General features: G+C 40.1%; 2 protein-coding genes across 5 annotated transcripts in view; both read left to right on the forward strand.

The window, feature by feature from the left end:
• Window positions 1–20190, forward strand: part of LOC311062531 (C-C motif chemokine 4-like) — a 405685-nt gene that overhangs the window by 196402 nt on the left and 189093 nt on the right. Inside the window, exons 1-3 of one of the 3 annotated variants that reach the window (XM_084081640.1) lie at window positions 7236–7383; window positions 7524–7638; window positions 8705–9272. In XM_084081640.1, coding sequence (XP_083937766.1) covers window positions 7296–7383; window positions 7524–7638; window positions 8705–8804 — 303 coding nt within the window. In that variant the 5' untranslated portion in view covers window positions 7236–7295 and the 3' untranslated portion in view covers window positions 8805–9272. Of the gene's footprint in view, window positions 1–7235; window positions 7384–7523; window positions 7639–8704; window positions 9273–20190 lie in introns of those variants that run through there. The other 2 variants (XM_084081641.1, XM_084081642.1) reach the window with 2 other exon arrangements.
• Window positions 14727–18896, forward strand: LOC311063642 (C-C motif chemokine 8-like). 2 transcript variants are annotated; one of them, XM_084083168.1, is made up of 3 exons: window positions 14727–14866; window positions 17776–17890; window positions 18508–18896. In XM_084083168.1, the coding sequence occupies exons 1-3, from the start codon at window positions 14791–14793 to the stop codon at window positions 18617–18619; spliced, it is 303 nt and encodes a 100-aa protein (XP_083939294.1). In that variant the 5' UTR covers window positions 14727–14790; the 3' UTR covers window positions 18620–18896. The 2 variants fall into 2 exon arrangements, with proteins under 2 accessions (XP_083939294.1, XP_083939293.1); XM_084083167.1 differs by lacking the exon at window positions 14727–14866 and adding an exon at window positions 17451–17657.

Genomic DNA, 20190 nt, shown 5'->3' on the forward strand with positions numbered 1-20190 from the left:
TATAGCACTCAGTTGAAAATGACAACTTTGAACAGGTACAACTCATGCCCTGTTTCACCTACAGCCATGAAACTTCGATGCACACATGCGTCTCCTCATGCTGAACAACTTTCACACTCTGACTTTTGACCTCTGACCTTTAGATCTCCCACCATTTTGAATTATATGAAAAACAGTTAAAACCTATCTCCTCCTGGGATTTTTGAGTAATCTGCACGAAACTTTTTACACATGAACTTTGGACCTATACCAAAAAACGTTTGCAAAATATCTTCCATAAGTGAAAAAATGAAGCTTTAATGAGCCAATGAATATTGCAGTTTTATGAAAATTATTCATCTGCCCCTAACACATACATGCAAGACTCACATTTCTTTGAAACGTTGCAGTAATGTAGAGAGTCATTCCAAATATCACTGAAACCAATCTCACTCCAATTGGCCAAAGGGGGGCGCTATAGCAATTTTTTGAAAATGCAAATTTTAAACAGGCAAAAGTCATGCCTCGTTTGGCCGAAAGTCGTGAAACTTGCTTACACTTGTGCCTTGACTCATGAGGAACACATCTATCGCTTTGACCAGTAAGCTCCGCCCTTAGATTGTCCGCAATTTTGAGCAGTTTGAAAAACACTTAAACCCAGGATTTTTCAGCTATTTGCGTGAAACTGTATCATCTGTGTGATCTCCTTTTTCACAGTTACTTGTCTGTTGGGCCAATGGCGTCTCCCTTAAATGAATGCCTCACAATCTCAAGGTCGCCAGTTCAAGCCTCACTTGATGCAGACTTAATTTAAGTTGAATTGCAAACAACATGACTGTATCAATGAATACATGTGCAAATGGTAAAGATAACCTGAAATGCTTATTTGAGAGTACGTTTTTTTCAACGTGTGACATACTTCATTCTGAAAATAGCTGATCTACAATCTCACAACTTTTCATGGTTTGTGAGCTTGTAGATCGTCTACTTTCACTAGTTTTGGTTCTGAGGAGATGTACTTTTTCTTCATTGGTAAATGGTTTGTGAACGAGTGATCTTAGTGTTAGTGAAACAGGGGCTTGGTTCATGAAAGAAGGCAAGAGTTTATGATCTTCAACAGACAATATCAGCCTGGACAAAGCTATAGCACTATAGGTACAGTAGTGTTGCAGCCTATTAGTCTGAAGGTTGAGAGTTTGAATCCTGTTAATGGCAGTAGGTTGAGATGTCCAATCAAACCATTATGTTTCCATCTCTCTCTCTCATCAATCTATTGTTTCCATGTCACTCTCTCTCTCTCTTCAATCTATTCCGTTTCCATGTCTCTCTCTCTCTCTATTCACTGGCCCCGTATTATCGCTGCTTGCAGCTATATTTATCAATTATGTTCTTCTCCTTTCAAACTTGTGAAGCACTTTGTCAGTAAATAAATACATCTACTGATGCACAAACTTGGACACATCTTCAATGTTGTTTCCTGGAATCACTGGGTGTTTCGGGTCTTGCAACAGACACCCTCCTCCAGGCGACCCGACCAAGGCTGATCAGACCCCGGTCTCTGTCCAAGTGGCATATGCTACAGCCCCTACTGTCTCTCAAAAAGCGCTCTACGAATAACATGTATTTACTTACCAGCACAAACGTTATCAGCTGAAGTTACAAAGATGGCTTGTTTGAGGGATGGATATAGTGAGAGACCTTAGTGTCAAGGAGGCTCTGTTTCCTGTGTGTGTGTGTGTGTGTGTGTGTGTGTGTGTGTGTGTGTGTGTGTGTGTGTGTGTGTGTGTGTGTGTGTGTGTTTCTGCTGCTGTGGTTTGAGCGTTGCATCTACACCCACAGACTCTCCATTACAAGTGTTTCACTAACTGTGTACAGTAGGTTATAACTGCAGCTTATTATTTGAGCTGTTGATTTTCAGGCCTGCTCAACATTTCAAAAATAATATTGATTTATACTAATCAGTATAAAAAAAACAATGCACATGACCTTTATTGAAATAAGACAAATAAGGTCAACTTTTAGTGCACTGCTTCACTGAATAATCAACAATATTTCTTTAAAACAATAGTTGCAATAAAATCTCAATGGAGTAAAATGTATAATAGGCTCTATGCACAGCAGCCATATTATTCACAGGTGTTACCAATGATACTAATGAAGGCTCTGTTCCATTTAGTCTAGCACAGTGGTTTCCACGACCCCCATAACTCTGAGTGTGTACAAATGGAACCAAATGGACCCTTACGGGTCCATTTGGTTCCATTTGTACACTCTCAGAGTTACACACCTGTAACATTTGGAAGCCCATGAGGGTCCCTGGACCCCAACTGTAGATATGCACCATATCAGCACCCTGACTCTGTTTGACCAGAATGGAACAGAGCCTTCATTAGTATCATTGGTAACACCTGTGAATGTCTTCATAATATGGCTGCTGTGAATAGAGCCTATTAAATACACCTCCCCAACATCACGCTTGCCGCGCCTGGGCGTGACACCAGGGGCGTCACGCCCGTACGTACGGCTTTTTTTTAATGGCAACAGCTTTCTGGGGGCTCCTTGACTAACCTGCGACGTTGATGTTATCAAAAAGTAAACAACACCGGACGGACGTGGGACATCACATTATGGAATATAAAGACTTTGGGGTAAAAGTTAATATTTACCACCATGCTCTCTGAAACCAAGACACTGTGGGCCTATGGAACAACGTGTGTTCTCTTTCGTCATCTTTGTAGAAGGTGAGTAACTTAAGGAATTAATCTAATACTGACAGGTGGAAAGTAATACATGTACTCAAGTACCTACTGTACTTGAGTATAATTTTAAGGTATTTTTTACTTTACTGGAGTATTCCAATTTGCAATACTTGCAATTACTTCTATTCCAATACATCTCAGAGGCAAATATTATGCATTTACTCCACAATTATTTGAAAACTTTAGTAACTACTAGACTAGTAGTACTAGTTGCTTTGTAGATTTTAATTATTATGACAAAACATACATAAACCACTTCAGCCCTATTTAAACTTTGGGTATTTGAAAATAGCCGATCTACAAGCTCACAAGCGATGCAACGCGTTGTGAGCTTGTACATCTGCCATTTTCAAAATATTTGAATACATTTGATTTTAGCCATGGACCCCCATCTGAAAATGTTTTGTGCCAGGGACCCCCAGAAGAGAACATTTGTCTTAAAAATTCAAAAGTATAAAAACAATGTTCAAATACTGCACAAAAATAGCAGATGTACAAGCTTGCATCACGGGTGAACTGGTTTTAGAGTATTTGGTATTGTACAGTATGCTCAAATTGGACAATTATAGCTCTGTTTTCATCATGTGTATCATAGGTGCAGCCATGGGGTGGGCCTGGGTGGGCCGTGGCCCACCTACATAGAAAGCTGGCCCACCCAATCGATTAAAAAAAAAATATATATATTTTAATTAATTTTAAATGTTATAATAATAAATCGGTAAAATCAGGCACAAATAAGAATTAAATAACATAACCCTAACCTAACCCAAACCCTAACCCTAACACCGAAATATAGTTGCCAAAAACAGAAAAAAAAAGTATCAAAATCCACCCAAAAAATGCAAAATGAGTCCATGAGTCCAGGACTTATTATTGTATCCAAAGCCACTGTCATTTGGTATTGTACAGTATGGTCAAATTGGACAATATAGCTCTGTTTTCATCATGTGTATCATAGGTGCAGCCATCGGGTGGGCCTGGGTGGGCGTGGCCCACCTACACAGAAAGCTGGCCCACCCAATCGATTTTGCAAAAAAAATAAAATATTTAATTGTAAATGTTTTGATACTAAATCGGTAAAATCAGGCAAAAATAAGAATTAAATAACATAACCCTAACCCCGAAATAAAGTTGCCAAAAACAGAAATCAAATCCGCCCAAAACCGCAAAATTTCACGCGCACATCCGCGACTCATGCACACACACCCACCAAAAGTCCATCACCCCACCTTCTAAGAGCCTGTGACACCCCTGCACCACCCGCCCGGATTCATTGTAATACAAATTGCCGTGTGAATTCATGTTGAATTGGCCGGATTGCCGTGGCATGTGCTGTGAACGTTATGCTCCCAGATAATGGTCCCTTCTGATTGTAGTGACCCAAAGGGTCTTACTCTATTACTGTCAGTGGTGGGAAAAGTACTCAAATGTTTTACTTAAGTAAAAGTATCAACACTGCAATGTAGAAATACTCTGCTACAAGTAAAAGTCCAGAATTCAATATGCACTTGAGTAAAAGTATAAAAGAATTGGCATCAAAATATGTATGTATATGTATGTATGTTTTGTAATCAAATCTAATTCTAAAAAGTAACTCTTCTAAGTCTTACTGTTAGAACTAGTAATTCTAGTCTTCTAACAATTGTAAAAGTAAAAGAAAAGTACAATATTTTCCTAAGAGATGTAGTGGAGTAGATGTAAAATAATTGAAATTTGGAAATACTCCACTAAAGTCAAAAATACCTCAAAATTGTACTTACAGTAAGTACAGTACTTGAGTAAATGTACTTAGTTACTTTACACCACTGATTACAGTAATTTCCGACAAGCACACAAGATATCTAAAAATCTAATGCTATGAATCTTGCTCAGTGCATTCATGGGTAAACTAAATTATGTATACCTCTATATCAGGAATGCTGTTCTGTCTCAAGCTGTAACCAAAACCTAAAGTCTGGACCATCCTGATGTCAATATGGTAGATGCCATTGTCTATTCATGTTCATATCCTATACGAAGACAAAAGGATTAGGCCAGGGGTCTTCAACAGGGGGTCCTCAGAGTTACTACAAGGGATCCGCCAAATCTTTGTGTGTATGGGGAACATTAGCCCGAAAATAGCAGATCTACTGTACAAGCTTGCAGATCGGCTATTTTCTGAGATTTGGTGTAGAGGGAAGAAAGAGCAGACCAAGTACAGAGCCAATGGTCAAGTTGACTAAATATCGAGGGTTTAAAAGGTTAACTCTCTGAAAATACACATTACCATGAATCCAACTAGCTATGAAATCCATGAAAAGGTTTAATCTGCAACACAATGTTATACAATATGTAGTGGGGGGTCCCTGCTTCATCTGTCTCTCAGCTAGGGGGTCCTTGGGCTGAAAAGCGTTGTAGACCCCTGGATTAGGCTAAGCAAGAGACAGAAAGGTATACTCATTGATACATGTGATGGAGATCAACATTAGTAGGCATATATATCCCATGATATAACAAATTGATGCACTTCATTATACATTTTAATTATTGATATTATTGTTAATGCAATGAAATATTGTTGATTATTCATTGTATCAGTATTGATTTAGAATTGATTTAAAATACATAGTGTGAAGCTCTCGGAGAGAGGGCTGGAAAGAGAAGATAGAGGAACACGGGATAAAGGAAGACTTTTTTATAATAATATAACACAGGGGCCTTCAACAGGGGGTCCGGGACCCCTAGGGGGTTCTCAGAGTTACTACAGGGGGTCCGCTAAATCTTTGTGTGATATGATTTTTTTTTTTTACCTTAACCACTTGAACCCTAGCATCCCTTTTCTAAGGAGAACTTTACCCAAAAATAGCAGATCTACAAGCTCACAACGCCTGGCGCTGCGAGGCTTTGTGAGCTGGTAGATCGGCTATTTTTAGCGGTGCCAGCCGCTCTACTCTTGACTATGTCCGTCCGTATGTCCGTTTGTCCGTTTGTCCGTTTGTCCGTTTGAGCACGGGCTTTAAACAGCTATAACTCCAGTTCGCAGCATGCCAGCAAGTCCAAATTTGGTAGGTGGACTTACACCACCAATTGGGACGAGCATTGATTGCTGAAGCCCCGCCCCGCCCTATTATAGCGCCACCAGGAGGCCACTGGCTCCGTTTGAGCACAGGCTTTAAACAGCTATAACTCCAGTTCGCAGCATGCCAGCAAGTCCAAATTTGGTATGTGGACTTACACCACCAATTGGGACGAGCATTGATTGCTGAAGCCCCGCCCCGCCCTATTATAGCGCCACCAGGAGGCCACTGGCTTTAAACAGCGCTTTACACAGCTATAACTCCAGTTCGCAGCATGCCAGCAAGTCCCAATTTGGTATGTGGACTTGGACCACCAATAGGGACGAGCATTGATTGCTGAAGCCCCGCCCCGCCCTATTATAGCGCCACCAGGAGGCCACTGGCTTTAAACAGCTATAACTCCAGCTTGCAGCATATGCCACCAAGTCCAACTAATACCACCAATAGGGACCAACTGTAATTACATAAGCCCCGCCCCCTCTGTCTTCCCATTGGCTGGGCTTTAAACAGCCATAACTCCAGTTCACAGCATGCTACTGAGTACAAATTTGGTACGTGGACTCAGACCACCAATAGGGACGAACTGAAATGTAGTAAGCCCCGCCCCCTCTGTCTTCCTATTGGCTGGGCTTTAAACAGCCATAAGTCCACTTTGCAGCATGCTACCAAATACACATTTACCACGTGAACTTAGACCACCAATAGGGACAAGCTGTAATTGCTGAAGCCCCGCCCCCTCTGTATTGTCATTGGCTGGGCTACAAACAGCCATAACTCCAGTTTGCAGCATGCCACCAAGTCCAAATTTGGTATGTGGACTTACACCACCAATAGGGACGAGCATTAATTGCTGAAGCCCCGCCCCGCCCTATTATAGCGCCACCAGGAGGCCACTCATCAAAGGCACCGCTTCCTTCACACAGGGTGGGATTTTTGGCAAAGAGGTGTTTGGTGTAGAGGGAAAAAAGAGCAGACCAAGTAAACAAAAAAAGTTAAATCTGAAACACAATTTTATACAATATAGAGGGGGTCCCTGCTTCATCTCTCTCTCAGCTAGGGGGTCCTTGGCCTGGAAACGTTGAAGACCCCTGATATAAAATAAGACAAATAATAAGATAGTAAGAACAATAAGACAAATAATAACATAAGACAAATAAGTAAAATAATCCTGTCCCGTACGTATGTGTATGTAAGTACATATTTGATAAAAATGCAAGTCTGTGCATCAACTCAGCACACACACGTGCCACGTTTACATTAACATCTCTCATCTCTCATCTTTCTATTGTCACCACACAGGCTGACCACAATTTGTTTCCTTAATTCTAGGTACTCCACCCTCCTCCCCCTTTCCCCCTGCAAGTTTCCCCGCCCCACCTACACCAATATGCGCCAACCTAACACATATAAACACTTGCAACGTGCATGATGAAATAGAGAAAGAGAGACAGACAGACAGACAGACATTCTGACAGACTACAATTATAATCATAGAGTGACGATGATGACAATGGGGATGAAAAAGATACCAGTTATTCTAGTGGTCTGCATGCTGCTGGTCTCATCTCTGGATGTCCTGGCACTACAGAGTAAGTCAATTGGCTCCAGTGGTTTTAATCCTGATGGAGACAATGTTTTATGTCAAATAATTGTTGTTGTCGTTTTCTTTGATGTTCCACAATGTGTCACTGTGTCACTGTGTCACTCTCTCTCTCTCTCTCTTTCTCAGACAACGCTGGCGGCCCGGTTGAGTGTTGCTTCCAGTACTACCCCAAACGCCTGCCTAAGAACAACGTGGTGACATACCAGCGCACAGACATCCACTGTGCTAAGGATGCCGTTGTGTGAGTATTAGGCTATACTTGTACATAGTACTGTACCAATAGACCTTGAACAAATTGACTGGGGTTAACCAGGGTTACTTAGTGTTGCTGCAGGAGGTTCACCAAGTTGTGAGGAAGATTGTATTTTTTTTTTAAATAAATACATAATATATTCTGTACACAGAATGTCAATAAAGCGTGAGAGACTAAAGTGAGAGTTGTTAATTGTTCACTCCATGTGTAATCTACCATTTGAATCAAGTTGACCGAAAGGTTTAATCGTCCGTTGAGACTGAAGGGGTTCGTGCTCAGAAAAGATTGAGAACCCCTATAATAGCGACTGAACAGGAACAAAAAAAAACAGCCAATCTACAAGCTCTCAACGCTGCGCTTAGAGCTGACCTTGTAGACTTGTACACCGCGCTCAACTAAGTATAATCAAGCCTTTACTGGAGATGCCACTGGGCGTACGGCATGAATGTCTACACAGACAATTCTTTCAACATAAAATGCTGCATTCAAGTTCAGGAGAGTTTGGAAAAGGCAACTCTCTTAAAATGCTGCATTCATGGTCAGGTCTGTGAGAGGGCACTTTTTAAAGTCTTTGATGTCTATGTGTGCACGTGCCTGACTGTGAATATGTACAATGTAATGTAAAATGAAACACCTTACCCTAAAACCGATTCTACAAATGTCTTCTAAATCCCAACAGTGTTCTGAAAAAAAAAAAACGTATGTCTCTATATCAGTGGTGCTCAAACTTTTTCATGTCAAGGACCCCCAAAATGATATGTATTTGGCCGCCGACCCCCATCTCAAAATGTTTTGTTCCAGGGACCACCCAGAAGCAAAGAATAGAGTTGAAAATGTTCGCTTTAAACAATATATATTCAAAGATTTGGACACACTTTCACGATTTTTCAAAAATAGCAGATCTACAGTACAAGCTCGTAGCGCGGCACTCGGTGCCACGCTACGAGCTTGTAGATCTGCTATTTTTGAATAGCCAAAGTGTAAAAATAAATGAAAAAGTCCAGGTCATTATGGGTTAATGATGGAAATCTCCATATCTCTGTTTGGCCTATAGGTTCACAATGCTGAATGGTAACAAGTTCTGTGCTGACCCAGCTGAGAAGTGGGTCCAGGGTGCCATCATCGCTGTGGAGTCCAGAACACGTCTGATCTGACAGGCTAAACTGTGAGGGTTCTGAGTGACTCTGGGTTGTCTAATATGTGGTACAAAAAAAAATCCAGAAAACCAGTTGGTTTTGTGACCTTTTGTGACGCTTCGGAATGCACACCTAAAGTCTTTTGTAGTAGTGGTAGTAGTTAATTCATTTCCATGTAACAAAACATGATTGTATACATTAGTTGAGGCTACTAAGTTGAAACTTAGCTTCATGACAAATGTAACAAGTCACCCAGTTAATTATTAGTAACTATTTAATGTCCCAGGTTTATAAACTGTGATGGCTTTTTCATTTTTATTTTATACGATCAGTGGTATTTCTTTTTTAATGAATTGTTTTCAGTTTCGCTTATTAGTGTTGTTGTTTTAATGAGGTATCGAATGTAGTGCAGTAAACATATACTTGAATGATCAATTGCTGATAATTGTTTTCTGAAAAAATAAAACAAGCATTTTTATTTCCTAATGAATCCAAACATTGGTTGTGTTTGCATAGTAACCTAAATCAAGTCATGTCAAATGCAGTTATAAAGCACATTTAAAAACAATAAACATGGACCAAAGTGATGTATTAGACCATCGCAGGTAGCTGAAATCACAAATGTCATGATTTATGACCTTTATCTGCTTGGTAAGTATATTGATATCCGTGATACGATGACCATCAACTACCAGTGGTGTAAAGTAATTAAGTACATTTGCTCAAGTACTGTACTTAAGTACAATGTTGAGGTACTTTTACTTTACTGGAGTATTTCCAATTGTCTATACTTTTACTTTTACTCCACATCTCGGAGGCAAATATTGTACTTTTACTCCATCACAATTATTTGAAAACTTTATTTAATTGTTACTTTGCGGATATAAATATATTACATTATAAAAAATACATTAACCACTTTAGCCCTATTTTAAACCTAGGCTATTTGAAAATAGCCGATCTACAAGCTCACAACGCGTCACGATGTAGATCTGATATTTTCAAACCTTTTAGGTCTTTTACTTTTGGTACTTTAAGTCCCAAAAGTACCAATACTTTATAGGTACCAATACTTTTGTACTTTAACTTTTTTAAGTCAATTTTGAATTCTGGACATTTACATGTAACAGAGTACGTCTGCTGTTAGTATGTAATATTAACTGATAGTATACTTGATTGCAAGTATGTAGTTTAAAGCTTTTTTCCTTCTCTGTGAAGTTTAACGATCAGGAACAGATGTTCCTGAGACATAGTTGTCTGGGTGAGGTGGCTCAGTGTCCAGCTAATTCCATGGAATGTTAATTTGATATAGACCGTAGTAAAGGTCAATTTAAACGGTCAAGAGGGTCTCGCCTCCCCTAAAAAACCCAAATAACCCCAAAATGTGTCATTGCGTGCTTAATGTCCTCAAAGTCACACATCCAGCAAGCTTTGAACTGAGCAGATTGGACCTTCCGTTCCAGAGATAATGGCAAAAACATCTTGAAAACGGCCACTATCGCCGGTTTTCGATCGCCGATTTTCGATTGAGTTGGAATGTGAGTTGGAATAGAGGAAGGGGGGGAATAGAGGGGGTTAGAGAGTTCTCCACACACGCCACTCAACTGAAACATGACTCACCACCCTTAGTTAGGAGACTCTTCACAAGGAAACTCGGTCACAAGGTTTAGTTCCTCCCCCGAGACCTTAAGTCAACTATACTGTAGGTCTTTTAGAGAATGTCATACATGCACACTGTTTTTTGTTATTGTGTGTGTGTGTGTGTGTGTGTGTGTGTGTGTGTGTGTGTGTGTGTGTGTGTGTGTGTGTGTGTGTGTGTGTGTGTGTGTGTGTGTGTTTAAGAGCAGACAGGAACCATATGAGTCAGTCTTCAACACTGGTCAAAACAGATGTTAAAAACCATGCATTGACACCTCTGTGTAGTTCTTGCCATGAGCGTGGAATGTGGATAACAACAGGTAGACACGGTTCAAATTGTAGGTCTCTGAGATCCTCGGTGATAGCCCTTGGGCTATAGAATAATCTCCCCTTAGACCCGTGGCCTCCTAGAACATCTTTTTAACAAGTTTTTAACTTTTTCTTAACTTTAGTTACTAGTTGTAGATTTTGATTATTGTTACAAAACATACATTAACCACTTCAGCCCTATTTAAGCTTTGGCTATTAAAAATAGCCGATCTGCAAGCTCACAACACGTCGCACGACGTGTTGTGTGCTTGTAGATCTGCTATTTTTTTCCCAAGTTGTGAAATGGGACATTCTGCATAATGAGTACTTTTACTTTTGGTACTTTAAGTATATGTTGATGCCAATACTTTTGTACTTTTACTCAAGTAAATTTAGATTTCTGGACTTTTACTTGTAACAGTGTATTTCTTCATCGCAGTATTGACACTTTTAAGTAAAACATTTGAGTACTTTTTCCACCACTGGCTGTTTGTGATTACAGTTTTGGATTCTGACATTGTCCTGGATTGTGATTATTATTTTGGTTTCCTTACACTCATTGGTTGATTGGTTTAATGGCGATTGTTTTATTTGGTCTATTTTTTATTATCGATACGTTCTTCTGCTTTCAAACTTGTGAAGCACTAAGTCACGATCAATGTTTGTGAAAGGCGCTCTACGAATAACATGTACCGGTATTTACTTACTTGCAGTTATCAGCTGAAGTTACAAAGCTGGCTTGTTTGAGGGATGGATAGTGAGAGACCTTAGCGTCAAGGAGGCTCTGTTTTCCTGTGTGTGTGTGTGTGTGTGTGTGTGTGTGTGTGTGTGTGTGTGTGTGTGTGTGTGTGTGTGTGTGTGTGTGTGTGTGTGTGTGTGTTGCATCATGGTTTATTGTTTCTGCTGCTGTGGTTTGAGTGTTGCAGCTACACCCACAGGCTCTCCATTACACACGTTTAACCTTCCCGCAGCTTCCGTCAAGCTGCCACTTCAACAATAAACAACATCAAAATGAATACGCCTGTCTGCATTCTCATCAATCTCCCACTGTGCTCCCCACAACAAAATCTGTGCCAGTCGTACTTCTCAGCATTCACTCTGTTACCCATTTGCAACAGCTACACATTACACGTTTTCTGCCCACATAAACGCCACCATGTCACAGCTAACCCCACATTTAGACCACCAAACAAAACTATCCATTGCCCACACAACTAGGAACCAATCGCCGTTACAGCCCTCTTCTGTATACATGTGACCTACGGTCACTTATCTCCCGATTAGGGAGTCTTACTGGTTTTATATTGTTGATGATTCCCTGTATCAGTATTGATGCACTCAAAGTTTTTAGAATGTATTTAGAATACATTGGAATTAAAGGTGTGAAGCTCTTGAAGACAGAACTGGAAAGAAGGGATAGAGGAAAAATATATAATACTTTTTTATGTGTCCCGTATACGTACATATTTGACAAAATGCACGTCTGATGTGCATCAGCTCAGTCCATTTAGGATGCACGCACAGTGATATGATAAGTGTGTATTAACATAGCAGCTCTCATCTTCGTCATTAGTCACAACAAACACTGACCACAGTTTGACCACCTTGACCTTAAAAAGTTTGAAAACCACTTGGTCTAGCGACTGAACTCAAGTTTAGATGGTGTGTAGAGCTTCAGGCAGCACTACGTATCCTACCTGACACCAGGGTCTAAATGTCTAGACTAGAGATCCCCTCTTACCTCTACAAATTGCACTCTACCGTATTATGCCATGCATATTGGTTAAATAACATTTAACCCTAAATAACCCTAACTATGTCTACAGAACGTTTTATTTTATTTTATGTGTGTGTGTGTGTGTGTGTGTGTGTGTGTGTGTGTGTGTGTGTGTGTGTGTGTGTGTGTGTGTGTGTGTGTGTGTGTGTGTGTGTGTGTGTGTGTGTGTGTGTGTGCGCACACACACATTGTGGTTTTGAGCTCTTGCTTCTGCTGTGGTTTGAGAGTTGCAACGACACCCACACAGGCACCATTAGCATTTCATCAATACGTTTATACTTTCTACCACTTTGGTCACAAGCAACAAACTAAATATATTGGCTGGATTCCCAGATGCTTTCCTCTAGCGCCACCATTAGGCCCCAAAAATATGTCCAGTTCCACACAACGTGTCTCAAAATGGGTGGATTACCATGAATCGTTCTGAGTGCATTCATGAGTAACAATGTACCTCTATCAGGAATGCTGCTCTGTCTCAAGCTGTAACCAAAACAAAACGTTTTCTTTACTCTCTCTTTCTACTGTTCTACTGCATCTCTTGTTTTACCAAACCAATCTTTCCTTGCTTCTATTGCTCCTTCCTCTCCTCTCCTCTCCTTGTCTATTCTTTCTTTAGAAGGAGGATGAAATAGTGAAAATGTGTTTTAAAGCTGCAATCTGTAACGTTCACGTCCTACCCAGGATCCCAGGATTGGACCCTGCAGGTCCCCCACACACAAGTGCCAACATTTCCACCACTGAGCTAATAGAGCACCGCCTGCTTGCTCACGAGATAAATGTTATTACTGATTTGTTTGACCTTCTGACACCACTAGTCAACCAGTGGTGTTCCTATCAGACTCATGTCTCAGCTAGTGGAGCAGCTAGACCGACTACTACAACAACTGCCGCAGTTACAGTATGTGAGTCATATTGTATTAACCTGAGGCCGAATCTACAAATGCCTTCTAAAATCTGAGGTTCTCAAACTTTTTTTTTTTTGCAAGTGCTCCAGTGTGTATCCTCTCTGCCTCCCGCCCCGGCTTTGACTTGTTCCGTCTCTGCCACTGAGGCCTTCAATGACTTTGTCAAAGGAAATAATGACATACTGGTGTGCTCGTGTGTGCACGTGTGTGCAGATGCATGGTGGTTTTGAGCTATTGCTTCAGTTGCTGTGGTTTGAGTGTTGCAGCTATACACCCACGACAACTCTCCATTTACTATCAAATAAGATGTCCTTAGATTGACTACATCAATACTGATTAAATGACTCAACAATTTCGTCATTATAGCCGAACGCATTAAAAGTAATAAAAAGTGCATCAACTTTTTAAAATTAATATTCAAATTCATATTCGTACGCCTTCTTATAACAATGTTGTTCTGCATCACATTTATAGACGTGTACATGTATCTGTCCACTCCCAAGACGGCAGACGGGTGACTTCTTGAGACGGACGTCCCAAGAAGTCAAAGGCTTACAAACATCATCACCCAGGTGATAGCCTGGAATCCGGACTGATTTGTTCCGTTCATCCGATTTCCTTTTTCTTTTTCACTTTGCTTAAAGAAAGCCAACATACATCCTCATATCCTTTCTTTCATCATCATCTTTGTTCGATCTCCTTTCATCTCTTGTTTCATCCATCAATCGTAATTTGCTTCCATCTCTCTCCTCTCCTCTCCACTGAGGCCTTTATTGACCTCATAAAATAAATAATAAGATATTGCGTGTGTGTGTGCGAAGTGTTTTATTGACATTTGTTGTATTCAAAATACATACTGGAATTATAATGAGGAACTCTCAGAGATAGGCCTAAAAAGCAATAAATAGTCATAAATAAAAATTATTATAATACAAATAAGAACATCTAGATTACAATGAAATATAGTTAGTATAATGTGTAATAGCTCTACTGTTCTACAAAGCCAAAGTGCAGTAACTTTTGGGGACACTGACTTATTATTTGTGTAACCCAAAGGTCAAATTGACCTTCAAGATTTTGGGGGATATTGGATAAAGTACATGTCTATTAGTCAGAGTGTAATTACACCTCTTTCTGTTCTCACCACAAACACTGACCACACTTTGATTCCATATGTGAAGCGGTACACCCCCCGCCCACCACACCCCCCCCCCCCCCCCCCAACCCCACCCTCAACTTTCCAGCCACCTACCATCCCAAGACATAGACCCGCACAATACAAGGGGGTGGGACACTGCAGAGAGAGAGAGACAGAGACAGAGAGACAGAGAGTGAAACGGTTACAACTTGACAGCTATTAGACTGACAGACTACAATGATGAAGAAGACACCAGTTGTTCTAGTTGTCTGCATGCTGCTGTTCTCATCTCTGGATGTCCTGGCACTACAGAGTAAGTACATTGGCTCGACTGTCTTGGTTTTAGTCATGAAAAGTGATCATGACAATTTTTGCATAACGATCAAAGAGAGACAAAGACAGTGAGAGAGAGAGAGAATGTGTGTGTGCGTGCGTGCATGTGTGCGTGCGTGTGTGTGTGTGCATTGCACATAGACACATGCAGGTGCATAATTATTTAATGTGAGTTGCATGATAAAGGATATAAGGATGGACTGCAGAAAGAGAGCGAGCATCAGATAGATTGGCTTTTGTGTGCACGCGCGTGCGCTTGTATGCGTGCTTGTCCGTGGGCTTGCCTGTGTGTGAGAGACTGCTTTGGTTCATTCTTTCTCAACTGAGGTACAGAAAGACCATATTTGCACAGCTTGTGGGGGGTCTCTAGTCCGTTATGAGTGTACTGTATTCACCATGCATCCCCCTTCGCATGTCATGCACCCCACAACTCCTCTCATTCTCATATCTGTCTATGGGTGTCTGTCAATGTGTGCACATGTGGTCGTAAACAAAAAGCGTCTCTTGAGAACTGGTAACTCTCCTTGGAGCAGTGGTGGAACAAGTACTCAAATGTTTTACTTACTGTAAGTAAAATTATCAATACTGCAATGCAGAAGTACTCTGTTACAAGTAAAAGTCCGGAATTCCAAATGTACTTGAGTAAAAGTACAAAAGTATTGGTATCAAAATGTACTTAAAGTGCCAAAAGTAAAAGTACTAAAATGTTTGAAAATAGCAGATCTACAAGCTCACAACACGTCGCGATGCGACGCGTTGTGACGCGTTGAGTGCTAGATCGTAGGCTATCTTCAAATAGCCTTGTATAAAATAGGGCTAAAGTGATTAATGCATGTTTTATAATGTAATAATGTATATCTGCAACGTAACTTGTAACTAAAGTTTTCAAATAATTGTAGTGGAGTAAAAGTACAATATTTGCCTCTGAGATGTAGTGGAGTAGAAGTAAAAGTATAGACAATTGGAAATACTCCAGTCAAGTAAAAGTACCTCAACATTGCACTTAAGTACAGTAGTTGAGTAAATGTACTTAGTTACGGAGAACATCTGTTCGCACATAGTTTCAGTTTCAGATACATCGAATGACCTTTAACCCTGGCCTTGTTCCAATTTTGGGTTAGTGGGTCACATGTGACCCGTGACTTAAAGCTGCACTATGTAACTTTCCTCTTCTACCATGGATTTGAACCCGGTTTCCTGCGCATTAAGTGCTGACAATTTTACCATTGAGTTAATAGAGCCCGCCTGCTTGCTCAGGGGATAAATTGAATGTTGACAACCTAGGTCAAAATTTGTGTCAGATCCTAGCTGTGTCTAGGTGAGACATGACCTTTGACACCATCAAAATCAAATCGAGTTTATGTATAGAGCACATTTAAAAACAACTTTCTTTTCTTTCTTTCTTTATTCAGGGCAACCCATTGAGAGCAAGCTCTCTTTTTCAAGGACGCCCTGATAACAAACATTTGAATCACATTAGGCCTACAATGTCACAACTTTGACAACCAGTAAGACTCCCTAATCGGGAGATAAGCGACCGTAGGTCACATGTATACAGAAGAGGTGCCCCCGAGTTACGGCATTTTATGTGAGCTGCAGTGGCAGGGGGTCCTCCACTGGGGGCGCCACCACTTTTGCATCCGTTCTGGAGCACCAGGAGTGGGTGGTCCCCGGGAATGCCCCGTGAGCAGCCCCGTTGGGGTGGTCATTTGGTAATTTGTCCACATGTGCTCATTTTTTACACTTGGGGGTCCCCGAGGCAGCTGGGGGTCCCTGGAGCTCCGGGGGTCCTTGGAGGGTGTAGTTTGGCAGGTAAGGAGTGTGTGTGCAAAATGTGGCATGGATCGGGGCAATGGGTGCGGAGATATGAGCAGGGCAAAAGTGTGACGTGTGTGACGGAGTGACGGAGTGACGGACGGACACCTGGAGCAGCTTTCTGTAGTAAGTGCGACCTACGGTCGCAATAAGGCAAAAAATAAAAAGCAGAAGCATAAAACATTAAAATAATCGCAAATGGCAATGAACCAGACAATACAGTGAGGACATGGATAACAACACAGAGATTAAAAAGTCAGATGCAAATAAACATGACATGCAAATGAAACAGGTACAGTCACTATGTAGTGTGTCCTCAAGAAGCACCCTGAATGTCTCTATTGACTTGCGTTGTACCAAAGTGCTGTACGGAACATTTCATCGGCACAACAGAACAAACAATAGTAAACATCACACAGAGGCATAATAAACAGTTCATCAACAACATCTCGGATAGAAACAATAAGATACAAGCCAAAGCAACATATCGGGAGGGGGGGGGGGTCACTTGTCAGTTTTTTGTGTGTGTGTATTCCTGATGCGCACACACACACAGCGTTATGATAAGTGTCTAACACCTCTCAGCTTTCTGATAAACGATGCAGTTCGTTTCCTTCTTTCTAGATACTCGCCCTCGGCCCTCCCCCCCGCCCACCCACAAGTTTCCAACCACCAACAATACCATCTTCGCATACAGACCCATGTGCAACGCACACAATACAACATATTGTCTCCCATACAGTGGGAAACTGTAGATAGAGAGAGAGAGAGAAAAAGAGAGGGAGAGACTGACTTCCACTCATTTTTGGTAGGGCATAAAACTGTCCGAGATAGAGTGAAACTTCAACCATTCATAATAATCATAATGATGATGACAATGAGGATGAACAAGATGCCAGTTATTCTAGTGGTCTGCATGCTCTTGTTCTCAACTCTTGATGTCCTGGCACAAAAAAGTAAGTCTACTTGATGATCAAAGTAATTTTGTTTTTCTTATCCGTTTTTTTTTGTTATTCCAAAAACCTGCCTGTGTGTCTCTATGTGTCTCTGTCTCACTCTGTTTCTCTCTTCCAGACAACGCTGCCGGTCCAGCTGAGTGCTGCTTCAAGTTCTACCCCCATCGCCTGCCTATGAACAACGTGGTGACATACGAGCGCACAAACATTCACTGTGCTAAGGACGGTGTTGTGTGAGTTTTACAGTATATTACAGTTGCAGCTCTACTTTTGGGTTGGATAATGTATTGACAATTCTTAAAAGGACAATGCTTTAAAAAAAAAAACACCAATGTGGATATACACCATAAAAAGCCTATAGTATAGCTTGTTATCATTGTGGGGCCACTAAACACTACAAACGCTGTACAAACAGCAGTGCAAAAACATCACAATAGATAAGTGCCCGAAGCTATATTTTAAAACAAACTCATAATAACATAAAAGATGAAAATAAGGCCTCTACAAAGAAATCTCACCAAGGGATTGATCCGTTCGTACCCCTGGGGTCAGCTAACCGGGAAACCGGGGAATAGATAATCATTGAATACATTCTACAGGTGCAGTTAACATAGACTGACATTAAGAGCACTGTTTTCACACAAGAGTCAGACAGTGCTTTTAAACGTGACAAACAGATAAAGTCAGACATTAATTCTAGCTTTCCTGCTGAGACTTTTATGGCTATAAGTTCAACTTTTTTTTTTAAAGACTCATTTATATTTATTTTTTATTATTTTGAATAACTCATGCATGCTTTTACGATGTAAAATAAAACAAATTAAAATCTCTCCATCTCTGTCAATTCTAGGTTCACAATGAAGAATGCTAGGAAGTTCTGTGCTGACCCAACTCAGAAGTGGGTCCAGGACACCATCACTGCTGTGGACTCCAGAAAACCTGGCCTTGAGACAATACTTTGAGATGAACACCAAGCTTTGCTTGATGACAAATGCAACAGGTCACCCAGTTAACTAGTGGCAACTAGTTCATCTCCCAGTTTTCTCTTTGTCTTCTGTCTCTAATATGACAATGATATACTTTAAACAGCAATTTAACCCTTAGACCTGAGGCCGATTTTAAAAACGCCTAACCTAATTGTTTTATTCAAAATATACTTTCCCTAAAGCATAAAACTTTGTGGGGTTTTATATATAGCTATATATATATATATGCTTTCTTTAGTCAATACTGATTGAATCCTCCTGATATGGCAGATTTTTGACCAAAAAGTGTTTCTATGTCCATATATATATATATATATATATATATATATATATATATATATATATATATATATATATATTACATGGTCAGTGGCAATTTATTCATTTATTTGTGCAGATGTTTAAATGAGGTATCGAATGTGGTGTGATGCCATCATTATATTGTTTTCTGGTATAATAAAAAAATATATATTGAATCCATACTTTGGCTGTGTTTGAATGGTAGCCTAAGTCAAGTCAACTCAAATCAAATGTATTTATAAAGCACATAAAAAAAAAAACCTCATTAACCAAAGTGCTGTACAGACCAGAGCGGGTATTTTAAAGATGCAGTACAGGCCATATTTTAATGAATGAAACATACAGTATATATATATATATATATATATATATATATATATATGTTCCATATACCACCAGTATACCACTATACTGTATATTATCTTTTTTTTTATATTATACCACTATATACCTATATAACGTTATTGTTGTACTATATTATATTATTATATATTATCTTACACTATTATATGTACTATTAATGTTATTGCTACTACTTGAATCCCCCTCTCTGTCTCTCCCTCTGTCTTTCTCTTCTTTCACCCCGACACGGTCGAGGCAGCTGGCTGGCCGCCCACCCTAGTGCCTGGGTCTGCCTGACGTTTCTTCTAGTTAAGGGGGAGTTTTTTGATGCCACTCTCGCAAAATTGCTTGCTCAGGGTGGGACAATGTCGGGTCTCTGCTCTACATGTAAAGTGTCTTGAGACAACTTGTTGTGATTTTTTACCTATCTGTATGTTAGAGTGTGTTAATACAATATATATGGTTGGAGATAAATACATGAATAAAGTATTCAATCAATCAATCAATCAATAATCAAATCTCCCAGTGAGACATGACGATCTTAGTAGGTGTCCCTAGCAGTGGTGGAAAAATTACTCAAATTCTCTACTTAAGTAAAAGTACCAATACTGCAATATAAAAATACTCTGTTACAAGTAAAAGTCCAGATTATTTTTATTTTTTAAGTACAAAAGTATTGGCATCAAAATGTACTTAAAGTACCAAAAGTAAAAGTACTAAATATTTGAAAATAGCAGATCTACAAGCTCACAACGCGTCGCGATGCACTATAAAATAGGGCTAAAAAGTGGTTAATGTATGTTTCATTATATCATAGTTTATATCTGAAAAGTAACTAGTAACTAAAGTTTTCAAGTAAATGTAGTGGAGTAAAAGTACAATATTTGCCTCTGAGATGTAGTGGA

This window comes from Gymnoscopelus microlampas (assembly GCF_963454915.1).
Source record: "Gymnoscopelus microlampas genome assembly, chromosome: 16".
Classification (NCBI taxonomy): domain Eukaryota; kingdom Metazoa; phylum Chordata; class Actinopteri; order Myctophiformes; family Myctophidae; genus Gymnoscopelus; species Gymnoscopelus microlampas.